The sequence below is a fragment of a genome, unplaced genomic scaffold (genome assembly GCF_019419815.1).
Source record: "Pyrus x bretschneideri cultivar Hongxiangsu unplaced genomic scaffold, Pyrus_bretschneideri_v1 Contig2, whole genome shotgun sequence".
In the NCBI taxonomy this organism is placed as follows: Eukaryota; Viridiplantae; Streptophyta; class Magnoliopsida; order Rosales; family Rosaceae; genus Pyrus; species Pyrus x bretschneideri.
In genome coordinates this window covers 5,899,751-5,919,881 of record NW_025999501.1, presented here as the reverse complement: position 1 = coordinate 5,919,881, position 20,131 = coordinate 5,899,751, and the positions used below count along the sequence as shown (strand labels likewise).

Here is a 20,131-nt window from a genome sequence, read left to right as displayed (position 1 = left end):
TGACCATGATGAAGAATTAAACGAGTCAAACTACTCTTAAGGCTTGGTCATCGAACTACAAAAGTAGCCTTACTTTCTAACACGCACAGAGCGGTCAAAATTAATCAAGACCAGGATTTGGCCATCAACTACAAAAGTAGGCTACTTCCTTCCCGCTCAGAGCGATTAGAAAGGACTAACTTCCTGATAGAATGTCCCCTTGTCCTCCATCTCCAAAATTTTATTTAAAGAAAAATAAAAACAAAGGGATTTAGCCATCGACTATAAGAGTTGGTTTGGGAGAAGAATCTTTTTGTTATTATTTTTCGGCCGCAGTAGTATTTTGGTTGAGAAGATGTGAAGGGTAGCTTTCTGTAAGAATGTCCCCATTTAATGTCAATGATTCTGATTCCTTTGAAATTGGGGATAAAAGGTATCCATCTCGTTTTTCAAAGGATGAAAGAGATTCCAATACAATTTTCTAATTAGTTAGGATTTGTCTAGAAGTGTTTCTAAAATGACAAAGCGTTTTTTAAACTAACTTTTAGTAAAAGTACAAATTAATCTTGAAAAAGCACATTAAGTCACTTCGAAGCATTATTAAACGATTCAATTATGTGCAAATCACTTGTGTGGGTACAATTCACTAGAAGGAGAGAGAATTCAACTAAACCACACAATGGGCAACCTAATTTGGTATCGAATTTGCTATTCACGAGATTCGAACCTAAGACCTCTCACTTTTAAGTGAAGAGGAATCCACTAGCCGTACTAACTTATTAACTAGTTAGTTAGACATGTAACACTACCATTAATTGATCACTTTGATGAATTTGTTCAAATAGCAGACGCCTTGTTACTAGAATTGGCATTTGTGTCGTTTTCGTAACATGCCCGATATTTTAATGGGTCGTGTTGTGTAACACCTATTAAAATGAAGGGGTAATATAACCGAACTTGAACTCGATCCGTTAATATAAACAAGTAATACGACTCAATTTGTTACCTGTTAAGGAAAATTTGAGGTAATATAACCGGACTTGAACTCGATCCGTTAATATTAACAGGTAATACGACTCAATTTGTTACCTGTTAAGGAAAATATATTTTAAATCAATAAATAATCAAATGAAAAACGTAATACCAAAAACATAAATTTGACCAAAGAATCCAATGGTAAGGATTAAATCCTAAGGCTATTATTGTAGCGAGGTTTTTTAATTAATATAGAAGAGTGAAAAATAAGAAAAATAAAATATACAAACCCTCATAATGACAAGCTCAATTGTTGTGACAATGTCAATTCTAAAATTCGCTACCATAATCCCATAAACCATAAATTTAAATTTAAACATTCATTGTCGTTTACGTTTTTGCTCCATTCTTTTCACCAAATTTTGCTTTTTAAAATTTTATTTTTTCGAAAACATTATCTCTTAGTGGATGTAGAAAGATGAATAGATTGGACCATTGATATGACGTTTAGATTTTTATGATTAATAAAAATATTGCTAGGAGTTTATAAAATCGCTACAAACTGTATAACATAAACTCATATTCAGTTAACCGTAAACATCATAACGTGATATCAACTATCCGAACTGTTATTTTTCTGTATCTGCTAAAAGATCATGTTTTCAGAATTTCGCCCTTTGTATCTTTGTTAGTTTACAACGACTGTCTCATCCGCCGCAATGATCTTGACCAACGAAGCCCACAACGTAGCCCCGGTCATACCCCTTCGAATACTTTCGAGTTGACGCTACTTCAAATAATGAACGAACTTCTGCCAGCCCTGCTCATTGTTATCCAAGGCCTACTGAAAGGCTTCAATATGTGACTCTTTCTTCAATTCCTCCTCTTACTGGGTTTCATCTAACTTCAATTGAAGGATGGCTTGATCAGCATCCTATGAGCTCTGCTTCGCGTCATCCTTGGCTCTTAAAGACTATGTAGACTTGGCAGCATCAAGTCGGGTCATTTGTGCAGCCAAGTCGTTAGCCTCTTTTCTTCGTGGCCCAGTCGCTCAATCAAGTCATCCCCCTCGTTTCACCAGGAACGCTCTACCTCCATCTGTTTTGCTAGACGTTTTCTTAATCTGAATTCCTCTGTTGCAGCTACCTCTCCAATTGGATTCAATGACCTAGTTCGCATTTGTAAGTAGCCTCCGTTTTGGAGATTTTGTCTGTCTGACTTCAAAGTGGGGCCTATGTCCAACATTAGCCTAGTGTGAGATATTCTTGACAAATTAGATATGGGAATTTGAGGAAGAATGACAGGTTAAAGGGAAGCAAAGAAGACTTATCACATATCGGCTTTGGCAGCTGTTTTTTACCACACAATCAGACTAAAAAATTACCTTCTTAAGTTAGTTGGAGAAATGGCTGAACGGTCAAGGCTTGGGCATGCTTCACGTTGTGACAACCATTATCTCGCATATGTAGACGAGTTTTATTATTAGGGGAGAATGTCTCACCCCCATGACTATTCCGGATGAGCTCGACTGAACCAATTGTGACCGTCTCTATCCAGAGATAAGGTCAGGTGGTTGATCAAGGGCCACCTGTCAATCAAAGGCGTTGTCAAAGTCATCATATTGCTACTATTGCTGCTCTTGTTATTGGTCTTGTTATTGGTTATGTTGATACTCTTGTTGTTGGTTCTGTTGCTACTATTGTTGCTAGTTTAGTTGTTTTTGTTGTTGTAGCTATTGTTCCACTTCCACGACAGAAAAAGTCTGGACACCAGAGGCATTGGGGAAACCTTTGCCTCCATAAAACATTTGTTCCCTTTCATCTCTAATCACCAACATTTGCTACTCCTGACCTTAATTAGCTTTAGTTTGAAAAGGGTGGGGTCTTGGATTTCGAACATGTTATCACTTAGAGGAACACTAGAACTCCTCGTTGTGTTGGGTTTCTTCCTAGAAGGTTTCAGTCCCTGGTCTTGTTGGACAACCTTAGGATGTTTTCTCTTTTTTCTTCTTTTTTTTTAGATTTTTGGGCTTACAGAGCTCTCACCAAATCTTTCCCGTCTTTGGTATCCACTACATTAACCCATACTAAGTCTTTAACGAGAAGGTTGGAATAGAGATTTGTGATGGCGTTCCTCACATTCTTTTTGACTCTTTCTGGAGTTATAAGCCACTTCTAATTTCGATGTGCAAGGGGAATAATCTTGAATGCCCTTTCGATCAACTGAGGACGATATTGGCGGATGCTCCCAACATTATTATTGCATCAAAGACTAGTATAAGGGGTATTCCAAACTTGGATCCCAGAGATGTCACATTTCCAATTGTCGTCCACAACCAGAATATCCTTGTACCAATTCTTGTCATGGCGTGGTAACTCAGTAATGTAGGTGGCCTACCTAGCACTTGGTCATGATTGGAAAAAGTTATGAGGTTCAATACTCTTGCGCATGGTCTAAAGCATTAGGAATTCCTGAATGCCAAAATCTGCCTGGTGCCTTTCGTTTAAGAGTTTGAAACAGGTAAGGATACAAAATGACATCAAAGTCAGATTACAAAGAGCAATGATGTAACAGTTCAAGACTTGCTTTAGCAATGGGGAAAGTGGAAACTTCAGTCCCAAATCCAAGTACCAAGGATGAAAAATGGTACAAGAGCATTAAGGATTAGAAGGTGTAGGCAGGGGACTTTGAACGTTGTGACCAACCTCCCATCGTATGATGTAACCATTCAGAGGATGTTGATGGAGGTGGGCGAAAACTTCACCCTGATCTTTACTGCGCACCCTGACCATCGAAGGTTTATACTAGGAGTCGTAGTTGGCAGCGAGGGGAGGAAGTTTAAAGGAGTAGCCATTGAAGAAAGTTTGGAGAAATTTGGGATAAAAATAAAAGAATATCGAAGAATTTTAATCGAAAGTGCGGAAGAAAGTTCAACGCCTTTTGAACAGAAGCAATCTGGTAATTTTGGAAAAGATAATGAAGAGATCCGAGGATGTTTAAAGAATATATTTTACAATCATCCTACCGTTGAATACGGATCGTCACATCTCGAGATCAACAAATTTGATGGCTAAATTTAACGGGAGAAAGCAATGGACTGAGCTTTATCTTATGCGTACACAAAGAAAGACAATCCTCATCATTGTGATATTGGTGGAGGATTCGCGAGCTAATTAGCCCAAATACGGAATGACTCAACATTCACAAAGTTCACAAAGATCAAAGCCAGAACGCCATGCGTCAAAAGAATTAAAGCAGTATGTATTCTCACTTACTTTGAAAGACATGATCTTTGGATAACTATCTATCCTCAAAGGGAACAAGTCCTTTCAGAAACATAGTTAGGAGTAATAGTGGGACCATGATTTACTAGGGCAGGAGTAAGGCGGATCAAAATACAGATACCTTAGAAGTTGGGTCATGAAATCAATAGCCTCTGCTGTGGAGTTAAATAAACGGAGCAGCAATGCCTCCATCATCATGTTCCAGAATCAGTGAGCAAAGTCGTCAGACTTTGCTGTGATTGACCATGCTTGTTCTGCAAGAAACACAAACCTAATCTAACAAGGAATCAACGATTTCCTATAATATTAGAGTCCTTACAATTTAAGTATTAGCTTGCGTCGCAAGTAATCACACTCCTAAGAGGATGCAATATATACTTCCTAGATATCCTCTGAGATTCTTCCAATTTAATAATGATTCTACTATCCTAAAAGGTCATCTCCTCGACTGGTATAAATACACCACTAGGGTTCATCTCTAGTAACGCAATTCTTGCATACTTATTCGTTTGCCCATTGTTTGGGTCTTAATATTGCTTACTAACTTCATCGTCGAAGAGCCTTTGACCGACACACTCCTCGGCCTTTGGCTTGCTTACGACTGGTTGTTCTTTAACAAGTATTTGGATTTGTGCATCTCCACAACTGACAACAGTAATGCAGATTTGGTTCCAACACTACCTTTATTGAAAAATGTTTTTCCTACATGACATAGCATATCTAAATTTGCTACTCAATTGCTACATCCTTTGGCAATCTCTAATAAAAAAACTCAAATTCATATATACTATAGCTCAATATGAGTTCTATCAGACATATCTACTCGACTTAGAGCCAGCTTGGATTTGTTGTGCTTTTTAAAAAATTGCTTCTGTTGTCTTTAAGAATAATCATCTAAAAAATAAAGCAGTTGAGCATTGATAAACTGTATTTTTAAAAGTGTTGTTAGTAAGAAAAACAACGTAAAACCGTTTGGTAATTTTCATTGTAAAAGTGACATAATTGTGTATAATGACAAAAATAGACATAATAGTAGGGTGGTGGCAATGACAGCGGTGTTAAGGGTAGTGGCGATGATGGCAATGACAATGGTGGGGGTGTGGTTGTGGTGCGAATAATAGGGTGTGATGGTTTGGGTGTAAAGGTAACAGTAGTGGCAGCGGTGGTGGCGATTGTGTGTTATTGGCAGTGGCAATGATGGTGGTGGTGATGTGGTGTAATGCTGGTGGTTGCAGTCGTAAGCAATGACGACAACAATGGTGGAGATGGCAATGACAGTAGTAATGGCAGTGGTGAGTTGGGCTAGCGATAGTGATGGTGGCAACAACAATTGTTATGGTAGATTAGTAGTGCTAATATTTCTCTTCACTTGAAAGTGAGAGGTCTTAGGTTCGAATCTCGTGGATGGAGAATTCGATACCAAATTAGGCTACCTATTGTGTGGCTTTGCCAAACTCCTCCTCCCCTTAATGTAAAAATATCGATGTACTAAAAAAAAAAAAAAAAAGGGTGTGGTGGTTAGGGGTGCAGAGGTTATAATGGTGGTAGAGGCAGTGATAGCAATAGGGGTGGTTATGGTGGAGGTTATGGTTGTAGTAATGGTAGTGATTGTGATGGTGGTGACGGCGATGGTTACAATTATGACGATGTTAACAACAACTATGGTGGTGGTTTTAGTCGTTGTGGCTGTGGTGGTAGTGGTTGCGATTATGGTTGTGGTTGTGGTGGGGGTAGTGGTGGTTGCAGTTTCGTTGGCAACAATTATGGTGATAATGGCAATGGTGATGCAAGATTAGTGGTTGTATTGGTAGGTGGTCATTTTGTTCTCTAAGTTTTAAAAGTATGTACAAAGAAATGTCAAGTTTAACAATTAATGAGGGTATTACTATTACATGAATTAAGAATATTCATTAAAGTTCAACTCTGCTTTTTAAAGTGAAGCAGTTTTGATGAAAAAAGTAATATCAAATGAGACCTTAATTTCTTTGTTCGTTTGCTTAATTAGTATCGTAAAGATGAAAGTATCGATAATGTCCACATCAAAACGGAATTTATTTAATTTGGAATCGTCACTCCTTTATGTCTTTCTTGTCAATACCGGCCGGCAACCAATGTCGATGACCAAATCCAAAATGGCAAAATTTGTAAATAAACTGTAAATGCACTTTTAAAAACCCTTCATTTTCCATTCAGACACTCACCAGCCAAACCCTTGACACACATACTGCCTCCAAAAAACCTCTCTACTCTCCATCCCTCTCTTCCCCCATGGGCACCCAGGCCACCACCCTAGAAGTGGAGGCCGCTGCTAAAACTAAGCTCGATGAGAGTGAGAACGACGATGACGTGTCATCAGTTGAGCAGGTCCGACTAACGGTCTCCAACGAGGACGACAGTTCCCTCCCGGTATGGACGTTCCGGATGTGGACTATAGGCATGCTCTCGTGCATTCTACTCTCATTCCTCAACACCTTCTTCTCTTACCGCACGGAGCCGCTCGTGATATCGATGATCTCCGTGCAGGTGGCGAGTCTGCCGATCGGACGGTTCATGGCTAGGGCGCTGCCGAGGAGAAAGGTTTGGATTCGTGGGAAGTCATACTCGTTGAACCCGGGGGAATTTAACGTAAAAGAGCACGTGCTGATTTCGATATTTGCAAACGCCGGAGCCGGGTTTGGTAGCGGACCGGCGTATGCGGTTAATATTGTGACTATAATCAAAGCGTTTTACGGTAGGAAGATATCCTTCTTTGCAAGTTGGGCACTTGTGATTACCACACAGGTACGTACATATACTGCATGCAGATAATTATTAGATTAGGAAAAAATTGTTGGAAAATGCTATCCGGTGATCATGTTTTATATTTGGGTCATTTTGGTTTCAGTCCCTAATCAATCTCATTGTTAGACTAAACTCTTGTTTGTTTAAATATTTTAATCGAGGTCCTTAACATCATTTAAGAGATTTAACTCATGCATTATCCATTTAATGTCCCACAAATTATGAAATTTAAACAAATTCAAATAATATTTTCAAAATATAATAAATACTTAAAAATAAATATTAGAGTAATATTCTCCTTCACAAAATTATAGCAGGAAAATAATGTACCCACATTAACATATTTTAAAAAATAACTACTGATATATTTTAAAACACAAAATAAATACATATAATTAGCATGGGTAAATTTAGCACAATTAAAAATGGGTATAAATAAATTTAAAAATATGGGTACAAATACAGATAAAACTTTAAAAAAATATGGCACAAAAAGAAAGTAATATATGGGACAAATTAAAACTGAAAAGAAAATTGGTATAAATTAGAAAAGCGTTGCAAATTAAAAATGGGTACAAACTAAAAATAAAAATATATAATAAAAGTTTAGCCATAAATATAAATATACCAAATGTAACATTTCTAACACCAAATGAATATATTTAGAAATAAAAAATATTTTATTATTAAAATAATTAATGACGTTTATTAAAACCTAAGGACCTTGATCAAAAATTGAAAATGAATAAGGTTTTAATCAATGAAGTAGCAAAAATATGGATGGGAACCTAATTTCTCTATGGGAAGTGACGCTTAATGGTTGGATAACTTTAATGATTTAAACAAGAATCCAATCGTCAATTGCCACATCACGTGATCTATAAAACATGGTTCGAGTTAATGGTCTCTCTAGTATGACAGTATCGCTCATTATATTAGTAGTAATTAACTACAAATATAAGTAAATTTGTGGGAGTGAGGGGGTTAAATGCTAAATTTATGGTAAATAAGTACTGCAGGTATTGGGGTACGGGTGGGCTGGTATTATCAGAAAGTACGTGGTGGATCCGGGCGCGATGTGGTGGCCTAGCAGTCTCGTTCAGGTTTCTTTGTTCAGGTAATTTATCATAAAAGGAAATTGTAATTTCAATTCTGTGTGACAGATTCAATAAGTTATTGGTATATTCCATCTCCGTACATATTTACAAGAGAGAATTGATTTTCATACATTTTTTTATTTCTACACAATCCTATTTAATTCTTGCATTTTATAAATCAAGGGCAAAAAATGAACGACAACGAACAAAAATGTAGAGAATGAGTGCACAACTCATTTCCTTGAAAAATTATACTCAAGGAAAATATTTTGTAAGGTTTTGACATGTGTGTATATTTGCTAGATTTCTTTCCATAATGAAAATAAAGAGTTTACAAATTTGGTGCATACATTCATAATGGTACACACAAATTTGGTACATGCATGTAATGGAAAACAAAAATATTGAGAGACTATATTTTTGTGCAACAACTGCATATTTTACGATGTAACAACTGTTTGTCTGCATTATTTGTCATAAAAATATAATTTATTGAATTAATGGGATATATAGTCGTACGTACGGGTAGTACAAATTTACACGGATCCCTAGAATACGTATCATTTTTTGTTGTTGTGTGGTTTACAATGGGGCTGAACCTCCAACAAAGAAAAACTTAAATTTGAAGGTCAATGATTCAATAGGAGTTTAGAAAGAAAAGGACTTTTGTATTTTTAGAATTTTTGTAAGGGTATTTATTATTTGATAAACAATATTATAGGGTAAACAAATAATGCGTGTAATTTTTTTTTTCATATCAAAAGGTAAACTGATATATTATTTTAAATCAAATACAAACTATTACATTGACATATATAAGAATATTAATTAGCGGAAGCGTACCTAGAGCTTGCCTGTATATTAGTTTATTTTTTGTTCATAGAATTTCTCTTAACTTGTACTTAAGTAGAGGTCTTAAGTTCGTCTTTCGTAGATGATAATTTTGACACCAATTTATATTGCTTGACATTGTGTGGCTTCATTTAAATCTTCAATTCGTTGGTGTAAATTATTTTTTTCAAAAACATTGTATATAAATTAGTAGGTAGCTAGTTTATATATGCATATTTATTTAGCTCCTACTTGATGTGTCATATTCTAGTCCGGCTTCGCCGTAGCACGATATTATCCGGTGGGCTTACCATTCTCTCACAGTTTTGTTTCTGGGAACTCACAAGCAACTTCTCAGTGAGTCACCTATCCTGGGATTGCTCTCGCCCGAACTCACTTAACTTCGGAGTTCCGATGGAATCCGAAACTAGTGAGTTCCCAAAAACAAAACCGTGAGGGAATGGTAAGCCCAAAGCGGACAATATCGTGCTATGACAGAGCCGGATTGGGATGTGATGGAATGGTATCAGAGCGACTATGTCATTCGGTGCGGATGTGCTGACGGGGGCGTCGGGCCCTTAAAGGGGGTGGATTGTAACATCTCACATCGACCAACGGAGAGAGAGTGATGTGCCTTATATGTACATGCTCCCCTCCCTATAGCATGAGGCCTTTTGGGAATTCATTGGCTTCGGGTTCCATTGGAACTCCGAACTTAAGCGAGTTTGAGAGAGCAATTCCTAGGATGGGTGATCCATTGGGAAGTTCTCGTGTGAGTTCCCAGAAAAAAAAACCGTGAGGGCGTGGCCAGGGCCCAAAGCAGACAATATCGTGCTATGGCAGAGCCGGTCTGGGATGTGACATGATGCTCATATGCCTTTTAAAATAAGGAAAACTAATGAAAATGACTTAAAAACTTTGAGTTTTAACGATAAGAACAAAATAAAGGGTAAAGTGAATAGTACCAGGATTGACTTTTTAGTGTAAAAATATCGTTTTTCGTTAAAGTAAACAGTACCGTGGACTTTTCGTTAAAATCCCCTTTAAAATAATTCATCTTTTTAAGGAAGCCAATGTTCTTGCAATGTCAATGCATTTTATTGCGGTTTTAAGACAATATATATTTATGAATTGTTATTTGACTTTGATTTCTACGTACAATATGCATGAACATGAAGGGCTCTGCATGAGAAAGACAACAATCGAATGTCGAGAGGGAAATTCTTTTTGATAGCACTGGTGTGCAGCTTCTCTTGGTACCTAGTGCCGGGCTACCTCTTCACAACCCTCTCAATAATTTCATGGATCTGTTGGATTTACCCTAAGTCCATAAGAGCTCAGCAAATTGGCTCAGGCTTCCGTGGGCTTGGCGTTGGGGCATTTACCCTAGATTGGTCGGTCATATCCTCTTACTTGGGGAGCCCTTTGATCAGCCCCTTCTTTGCCATTGTCAATATCACCGTCGGATACATCATCATCATGTACGTCGTCATTCCAATTTCATACTGGAAGCTCAACTTGTACAATGCAAAGAATTTTGCAATCTTCTCTTCGCACTTGTTTGATTCCGACGGCCAAATATATAATGTCAAAGGCATTGTGAATGACCGGTTTCAGATTGACATGCCTGCCTATAAAAAACAAGGATTCATAAACCTGAGTGTATTCTTTGCCCTAACATATGGCCTTGGTTTTGCTGCTGTTGTATCAACCCTCGCTCATGTGGCTCTCTTCAATGGAAGGTACGTAAATACTTTAAATGACCTTAAGTTTACTCATGATTTGTGTTTTTATTTATTTAACATTACACACAAATAGAAGCACAAAAAGTTAACACGCTGAAACAATTTCTAATAAAGGTGTGTCTTATCATTTTATGTGGAACCTATTTGTATTTGCAGAGTGTGCTCGTGTCTAAATAATATTACTTCACAAATAGAGTTATCCAAACCCTTAAGTGGGTAGTTCTCATTGTCATTAAAATAGTCATTATGCAATACTTATCACTTCATTATCAATACAATAATATATATATATATATATATATATATATATATATATAGTGTATCAGTATGACAACTATTTTAAAGTGTCAATAACCGTCTCTTATACCTTGTTCAATTTTTGTTTTCTATTGAGTTATAGTTTGGGTTTTCATCTTAAGATATAATTGTTTAATTACTTAAGCCCAAGTATGAGATTGAATTTTTGATTTGACCCTTGAATTAGGGTATTATTTTGAGTATTTTGTAGGTGCATTTGTAAGTTCATATTCGTATGTTGGTACACTAACAGGTAAAATGTACCAACGACTGTACCTATGTCTCCTTCTCTACCTGCATAGCATATTCACATAATGTACCTAATTAAAGGATCAAAATCCAAATTCAATTTTAGTGCTTATTTGTAATGAAAAATTGTTTTATAAAAATATCAATCTAATTTTTGAAAGAATGTTCCACCATAAATTCAATTAGTAATATGGAGAGTGATTTAGCTTCTTATAACTACATAAGAAATGCTAAGGAGACTATTTTAAAAGTAGGACTCTCCGCCACATCATGTTTTTGGCATAGTTCGCGTGCTAACATTATAAAATATTGTGTAAAAAATGTAGAATGTCGAAAAGTTCATGGAGAGCCTCAAGGCTCCTTAGCATTTCTCTAATTATATACATACAAGGTTCCCGAATTGTCCTCTATTGATTCAAACTTTCAATAATTTTTTATTTATTTTTGGGAAGATAAATGTACTGTACTAGTTCTAATTGTGACAGTAATATGAATGACATTCTTCTAACAGGGACATATATGAACGATACCAATCGTCATATAGTGGAAAGATAGATATACACACCAAATTAATGAGGAAATACAGGGACATACCCAGCTGGTGGTTTCATATTTTGCTTGTGGTGTCGTTGGTACTCTCTCTAGCATTGTGCATTTTCATGAAAGATGAGGTGCAAATGCCATGGTGGGGACTCATTTTTGCTGCAGGAATTGCATTGATTTTCACCCTTCCAATCAGCATAATAACTGCCACAACAAACGTGGTAAGTATTGAACTCTTGAACCTCGATCCTTCTTTTGGTCACACTTGTTGCAATAATTCATTGATACTGGATATTAATTTTTTACACTCTTAGTTTCTCTTTATAATAAATTAATAATTTCTTTTTTTTTTTTTTTTTTTTTTTTGCAAAAATCAGTTTTGCTACGGAGACATAAGATTAATGTCTTGATACACTTTGTAATAGATGTGCGCACACATATATATGGGGACTATTTTTGCTTACCATCATATTTATCATCGTTAGATAAGTTTAAATTTCGAGATCTATGCAGTGGATAGACACAAATCTCAAAGTTTAAACTTATCCAACGGTGATATAGGGTGGTAAACATTTACACCACTTGAGGGTGGTGAGCAAAATGCATCCATATCCATGATCCATAATTTGAGATCATGAATCTAAGAATCTCATTTCTTTTCTAATTTTTTAGACACCGGGACTAAACATCATCACGGAGTACGTCATGGGTTTGATATTGCCTGGCTATCCCATAGCCAATGTATGCTTCAAAACATATGGATACATTAGTATGGCACAGGCAATTTCATTTTTGAGTGATTTTAAGTTAGGCCATTACATGAAGATTCCGCCCATATCCATGTTCTTAGTTCAGGTATGTATATATATTCTTCTCCTTGTACAATTTACTTATTGGATACGATCATACTATAAATTAATTAAATTTAGTAAATAACTAAATATTGTGTATTCCACTTATTCAAATTACCTGAATCAGATTTTATACATGTATAATAAAAATGAACACCAATAAAACTATTTGTACCAGCAAATAACTCTCGACAACATGCACATGTATATATATTATAACATGAATTGGATGTGCGTGTTTAAAGTGGTATTATAACATGAATTAGTATCGATCATATACAAGTCTACAGTATCTGGTAAGAATGTGGATTTTATTTTATTTTATTTTATTTTTGATATTATCACGTACCAACATGAATGTCTGACAATATATCTTACCAAATTAATACCAACAGTGTACATGTTAGGTATTGTAAATTAGTATTCGATACCAATAATCTGTTTCCTAGTTGAAATGCTACGCTGTAGAAATATTAAGCTACCATCTAACTCTTGCTTTGTAATTTTCTTTTTCCTCCCATTATAAAGTGCGTAGGAACTGTAGTAGCCGGAACCGTCAATATTGGGACAGCATGGTGGCTTCTAACTACAGTGAAAAATATATGCAATACTGAATTACTCCCTGACACTAGTCCTTGGACTTGTCCTGGTGATAGTGTCTTCTTCAATGCATCTGTGATTTGGGGTCTCGTTGGACCGAAACGAATCTTCGGTTCCCTCGGACTCTACGGAGGACTCAACTGGTTCTTCGTGGTAGGTGCACTCGGACCTGTCATAGTATGGTTGTTTCACAAAGCTTTCCCCAGACAGAAATGGATCGCCTACATCAACCTTCCAGTGCTTTTCGGATCAACCGCCGTGATGCCACCAGCTACAACTGTGAACTTTAACAGCTGGATTGTGGTCGGAATCGTTTTCAATTACTTTGTTTTCAGATACAGAAAGAAGTGGTGGCAGAGGTACAATTATGTTCTTTCTGCTGCCCTAGATGCTGGAGTGGCTTTTATGGGGGTGCTTATATACATATGTTTAACCATAAACGAGGTAAGCATTTCTTGGTGGGGTACACAAGACTATGACCACTGTAAATTGTCTACTTGTCCAACATCTAAGAGCGTAGAACTTGGTCATGCTTGTGTATTCCCTTAAGCTAGAGAGGTTTTTCAATGTGCTCGAAACACAGTATAATATATCATGTGTTATTATACAAATGTTGAGATACTTGTGTTAAAAAACTAGTAATATAAAAAATAAAACGTTCCTCCACTCGTATAACGTCATGTGGCATACCACCCGTATTTTGAGCTAAATGAAAATTTTCTCTTTAAGCTGCTACATCATATGTTACTTTTGGATTTTGGAGTTGACTTTATGCAGCGACGTTCATTTGAAGGAAATGACGTTGTAAATAATAAAATATGAATGAATGAACTTTCATTTCATCTGTTCAAGTGTTGTCTTGAATATTGGTTCTTATATAATACAGTTGATAGTCAAAGCCTAATTTGCCCATTTGGGTGCACTGCTAGCTAGCCATTGCTAGAAAGTGGTGTGTTATTTTTTGTTTTTTGTTTTGTATCAATTTATTCCAAAGGGTGAAAAGGAAGTCTCAAAACATTGATTCCGTTCGAGAATATTCACAAAGGCTTCATATTGTTTCACAATTAACCATTTGAATTCATAGTTTAAACGGAGGCAACAAAATGTGAGAAAGTATGAGAACGCCCTTGAAAAGGGGCCATCATGAAACTCAGTGAATTTTTTAATCTATACAATTTTATCTACCTTATGAATGGGAAATGAGTTAAACCTCACAATAGACTAGCCATAATAATTTGATTTAAATAAAAAAGAATATCACTAGACTGTAATCCTAAATGGCTAAAACTAGAAAAGTTCAAGTTCTTGTGACATATTTTACTGAAATACGTGGCAAAGAGAGAAAAAGGGAGTTGGGGAATTTCTGTGATGTGTACATTCCATCACATGTGCCTTTATTTATAGTAAACTAAGAAGGATTTCTTGCTTTGCAATTAATACAATCCTAAAGGAATAAGATCTTATAATATCCCAAATACAATCTGCTAATGATTTACACAATCACACATGTACTAGAATTTTATGTCACGCACTCCTCTTGAGTGTGTAAATACTCAAGTAGATGTCGCATCAGATCTTCGTGGATGATGTAGAAGAAGTTGATGAAGTTGTCTCGTCTACTCCGCATAATGAGCAAATGCGAGTAGGAACGAAGCCTGAGATCTGTATAGATGAGGACATCCTCGAACAATAAAGTCACAAATTAAAAAGTTTAAGAATTTACTAAACAAAACACTTGTGTATTAATATACAAGGTTTTTCATACAACATATTACAATATCTCTGTGCGCTTTTTCATGTTTTGAAAGCGTTTGCATGACAACTCTATTATCAATATATTCAAATATCACTCTATCTATAAAAATAACCATGTTATTATTCATCTATTGATCTCTCATCTGATCTCAAACCAAACAGAAGAATGCATAAAGAGTAAAACTCACAAAACCTCGCTATGATAAAACCCATGGTAGGATAAAACCTGTAGTCTAAGGAGAAAAATGAGAAGTTGCATTAAGTCAAGACTAAATGCATTTAGGACACAATTAGAGTGCACACAAGGGTGTGACCAGCTCATGAAGGGTGCCTTGTTAAAACTTAGTCAGGTAGCAAAAATCCAGTGGAAAAAATGCTCATCATCGTATGGAAAAAGAGTATATTAAGGTCAGGTGAGTATACTTCTAAATACTCTCCTTGAGTTTGAAAAAACTTCTAAATGAGAACTAAAGCATTACAACTTAGCAATTTACGCATACCAATTCCTTGAACAAGCTTTTGAAAAGTAAACTTTGGCAGTGACTTCGTGAGGAGGTGGGTAAGGTTGTCCTAGGAACGAATTTTCTTAACTGTAATTTTCTGATGCTCTTATTGTTAATGTGAGAATAAAACTTTCGGCACAATATGCTTGGTGTTGTTTTCTTTGATGTACCTTTGTTGATCTTGTTAATACAGGTGACGTTATCTTCATAAATCATTATAGGGACGTCAACACCAAAAAAAATTCCGCGAGTGCTTTGAATATGCTCAATAACTGCTTTTAGCCAGAAGCATTCACGAGTAGCTTCATGTAGGGCAAGAATTTCAGCACGGTTCAAATAAGTCTTAATTAAGGTGTTTGGTTGACCTTCAATATATTGTGGTGTCTCCAATGGTAAAGATATAATCCGTTTCAGAACGTGTCTTGTATGGGTCAAATAAATAACATGCATGCGTCAACTTAACGAACAAGGCGAGCATCAATTCAAGGGTCGATGGGGCAGCGACTCCCCTAAGGGATACATAGTGATAGAACAAGCCCAAATTTGTAGTACCTTTACGATAATGAAAGATGTCTTCAACACTAATCCAGTGCCTGCATGTAGGCACGTTGTTATATCTTGCTAAATGATTAACAACGATGTGTCCAGTCTAATGATGTAATTTAAGTAAAATAAAATGCTAATTGCACTCAGGTACAGAATTTCAGGCTCTAAAACCTCTTCCTTATCGTCTTTAGGATGACAAAGGTCTCGTTTTACATCTACTGTTCAGACAACCATAGAAGTCTCAAAGACTTCAATCTATCCTCATTAATGTGTTGCAATACCTTTTGAGTATAGTTCAATTGGTGGACTAGAATACTATCCGAACAATATTCGATCTCCAGGCCGAGACCGTACCAATTTTCCCTAGATTTTTCATATCAAATTCCCACTTTAGGTGCGAGGAAGTTTTCTCAAGCTCTTTAGGAGTCTTAATGAGATTTATGTCATCGACATAAACTGCAACGATAGTAAATCCGGAATAATGTGACTTCTTAATAAACATGCATGGACATATTTCATTGTTCACATATGTCTTACTAATCAGGTACCCACTTAAACAATTATACCTCATCCGCCCAAATTGTTTCAATTCGTAGAGTGGACACCTCAATCTAATTGAGAAGGTGTTCGGTGGTCTAAACTATTTGATCTAGCCAATGTAAGTCATTCGGGAGCTTTCATGTAGATTTCCGTATTAAGATCCCATAGAGATATGGGGTTACCACATCCATAAGCTGCATATTCAATTTTTTCGGAAATTACCAAATTGATAAGGTAGCAGAATGTTATGACGTCCATTATAGGGGAATACGCCTCCTTATAACCAAATTCCAGGGTGTTGAGATAAGCCTTGCGCCACGATGTGTGCCTTATATTGCACTATCTCACTATCTTATTCTTCTCATTATACTCCCTTAAAAAAAATCACTTGTAGAAACCGACATCAAATATGGAGGTGTAGGAATTACGGGCCCAAACTGTTTTGGAAGTGAATCAATTTCGATCTGGGATTGCTTGTTTCCAATATGACCAATTAGTTATACATCGACATTCATCAATAAAACACAGTTCAATGTCATCGCTCAACATGACATCAGTAGCTACTGTGTATGTAAATGCATCGTCGACTATCATCGCATTCCGATTCCAAACGTCATCCAAGCTATCATAATGGATTAAAATCTCACGATTCTTGAGAGACGGATCCATTTCTTCAAGGATGTTTCCATACTCTAGAATAACCTCATGTGCTGGAATGGTTGAGTAAGCGATGGTAGTATTCAAACTAGTTTAACTAGGTTGTGTCGTGGCTTTCCCCTTCCGAGGTTGAGAATCCTTTGAACTAACAAGTCTGCCATGCTTCAGGGTAAAAGCATCAATCCTTCCAAGCACACTTGCAACAAGTATAAGTGATCTCGTATAGACCGTTAAAAGCATCCGACATGGTTTAAGTAGTGTGTGGAACTACATGAGAAATAGCGGGGTTAATCCATGACAATTCGAGGCATTCTTTAGGAAAGCTAACGTTCTTATCTCCTATAACAAAGAGAAGACTATTTCATCGAAGTGGCAATGCGCAAAATGAGAAGTAAAGAGATCGCCTATCAAGGGCTTTAAATAACGAATAATGGATGATGAATCATAACCGACATAGATTCTCATTTTTCTTTGGGGACCCATTTTGGTACATAGTGGTTGCGGTGTTAGCACATAAACTGAACACCCAAGCACATGTAAGTGCGAGACATCAGGCTTGTACCTAATAACCAAGTGAAACAGTGAAGAGATTTGGATGAACCAGCATAGCTGCTTGCAAAATTGCATAGCCCCAAGCAAATTTCGAAAGCTTGGTATGCATGACCAAGGTCTGAGCAATCAATTGGAGGCGCTTTATGGACACTTCTGCTTAGCCATTTTGGCAATTAACGTAGGGTACGAGATGTTCAACTTAAATTTGATTGGACATGCAATAATGGTTGAAAGTCAGCGACGTAAACTCTCAAACATTATCCAGTCGAATCCACTTAATCAGATAATCATGGTGGTGCGACCGTGTAGGCAATAGGCAAGTGTATTGGTGCATTAACCAACTGTTGGCAATATACTCTAAAGCCAATTACAAGATGATAGTTTATGAACATTTCACAAATTAAACTAATGAAGTTTAATGTGAGGGCAAAGATTATTGTATAAAGCCTTCTCATTAAATTTTATACGCTTAAATGATAAGTCTAAGGAATATGTAATTAAGAGAATGTGATCTAAAGAAGTAAAATTCATAAGACCTTTCTATTTCATACACATATCCTAACCGTTCCTGATCATAGAATTCCAATTGGGCATTAACGATTCAGATATATCAATACATGTTGTGTCTTCTCTCCCAGAAGATTACTGGTCCTGAGTCATTGGTATGAATGACGCCAAGACAATTATGCAGGTGCTCATACTCAAGTTACATGAGAACTCATGGTTAGGATAATGTAAAGTAGTATTTTGACTTGAGACATCATAGTTGTCACAATTAGGTCCTTAGTCTTTGATTTCGTTAAACGCATTCCATTTGAGATTGTCCATGACATAGTTGCGGCTAAGTTACTTAATCATGTGGGCATGTGAATATACAACAAGGGATCTCTAACCTTCAAACAGTTGTGAGAGAATACTCGATGACATGATTAAGAATCTCTGGCCAAAGTATGAATGAGATTTCGGAAGTCGTTCTACATTACCTTAAGGTAATCATCTAGACAAGAGAATCACATTGGATAGTAGACATGAATAAACTATCAACCAAACAGTGTGATCAAGAATATTGAATTAGAGGAAGACTGTATTCCATTGTAATCCCAAATTAAATAGGTTCTCCAACCTCTTTTGATTAGCTTAGGTAGCCATGACATAGTGTTAGGTGCCACTCATGGTTTATGGAAGCCCTACAGATTTATATCACTAAAGGGAATGAAAGTAAGTTTTAATTCACAATCGATTAATAAATGTTCTAGTTGCACATTGCCTCGCTAAAAGGAACCTAATGGCTCGCACACCATGTAAGGTAATGATTGAAGGATATAACGAAGATGAGTAGGGACAATTAAATAGTTTAATTGTATAGCAAGGATTAATTAATATGTTAATTAATCATACAAAATGATTCGTATTGGGCCATAAGTTAGTTTCGGATTTTGGGGCCTAAAAGGGTTGTGGTCTACAAGGCCTATTGAGTTTAAGTTGTGTAACAACTAAAATAAAATGGGCAATTAACCCACCAAACATAGGGAGGTCGGCCTTGCTAAGAGAGGCAATGATATTGGACTTATTACAAGTTTTCCACTCAAATGAAGGAAGGTATAAAAACAACTTTATAGCCTTAATTACTTCATTACAGTTTTTTTCAAGGAAAAATTAGAAAACTCAACTCTCTCTCTCTAGGATGCCGGCCTTGTAGGAGGCGGATACTAGTATCTTTCTCCTCCTACATCACTCATCTTTTTCCCTTAATCCTTCCTTGGTACTGGAACTTAGAGGCCCTCTCCTATGGGGCTTTGGAGAATCCTTTCTTCCATCAAAATTCAAGAAGGCACGGAACCAAAAAGCAAAGTTCATCATTTCATATTCATATATGGAGCTAAGCAATAAGGAGACAAATGAAATAAGGCCCTCTCATGAGTGAATATTCTTTGCTAAGTCAAGAGGTGCTACATAATTTTTTAATATGCTTTAGAATTTTTTAATCTCATTTATCTGAAATTAAGATGATAAAACATTTATGATGTATGAGATTGGGTGTTTCCGTCGAAGTACCCTGGGAAGGAGACCCTCCAGATTTGATTTTAGATGCTTTATTAGAAGATAATCAATTGTAATGTTTCCCTTACGTTTCATTGAGGATAGTTATTTATGCGGGACACTCTTTTTTCCTGCAATCGAGTTGAAATCCCCAGCAAGATTTTTATCGAGACCCATATATGCACCATATCATCAGCTTGTACAATTTTATTTGTCTTAATGAATATCGTACCTTCTTCAAAAAAAATAAAAATAAAAAAATAAAAAAATAAAAAAATAAAATAAAAAAATAAAAATAAAAAGCAT

At 36.3% G+C, this 20,131-nt stretch overlaps 1 protein-coding gene across 1 annotated transcript; it reads left to right on the top strand.

The window, feature by feature from the left end:
• The first annotated feature begins 6,430 nt into the window (after positions 1-6,430).
• On the top strand, positions 6,431-13,901 carry LOC103956161 (oligopeptide transporter 2-like). Its single transcript, XM_009368100.3, has 6 exons — positions 6,431-7,019; positions 8,039-8,136; positions 10,126-10,689; positions 11,750-12,002; positions 12,454-12,636; positions 13,161-13,901. Exons 1-6 carry the CDS (start codon positions 6,507-6,509, stop codon positions 13,779-13,781), a joined length of 2,232 nt encoding a protein of 743 aa, XP_009366375.2. The 5' UTR covers positions 6,431-6,506; the 3' UTR covers positions 13,782-13,901.
• Positions 13,902-20,131: the final 6,230 nt, after the last annotated feature.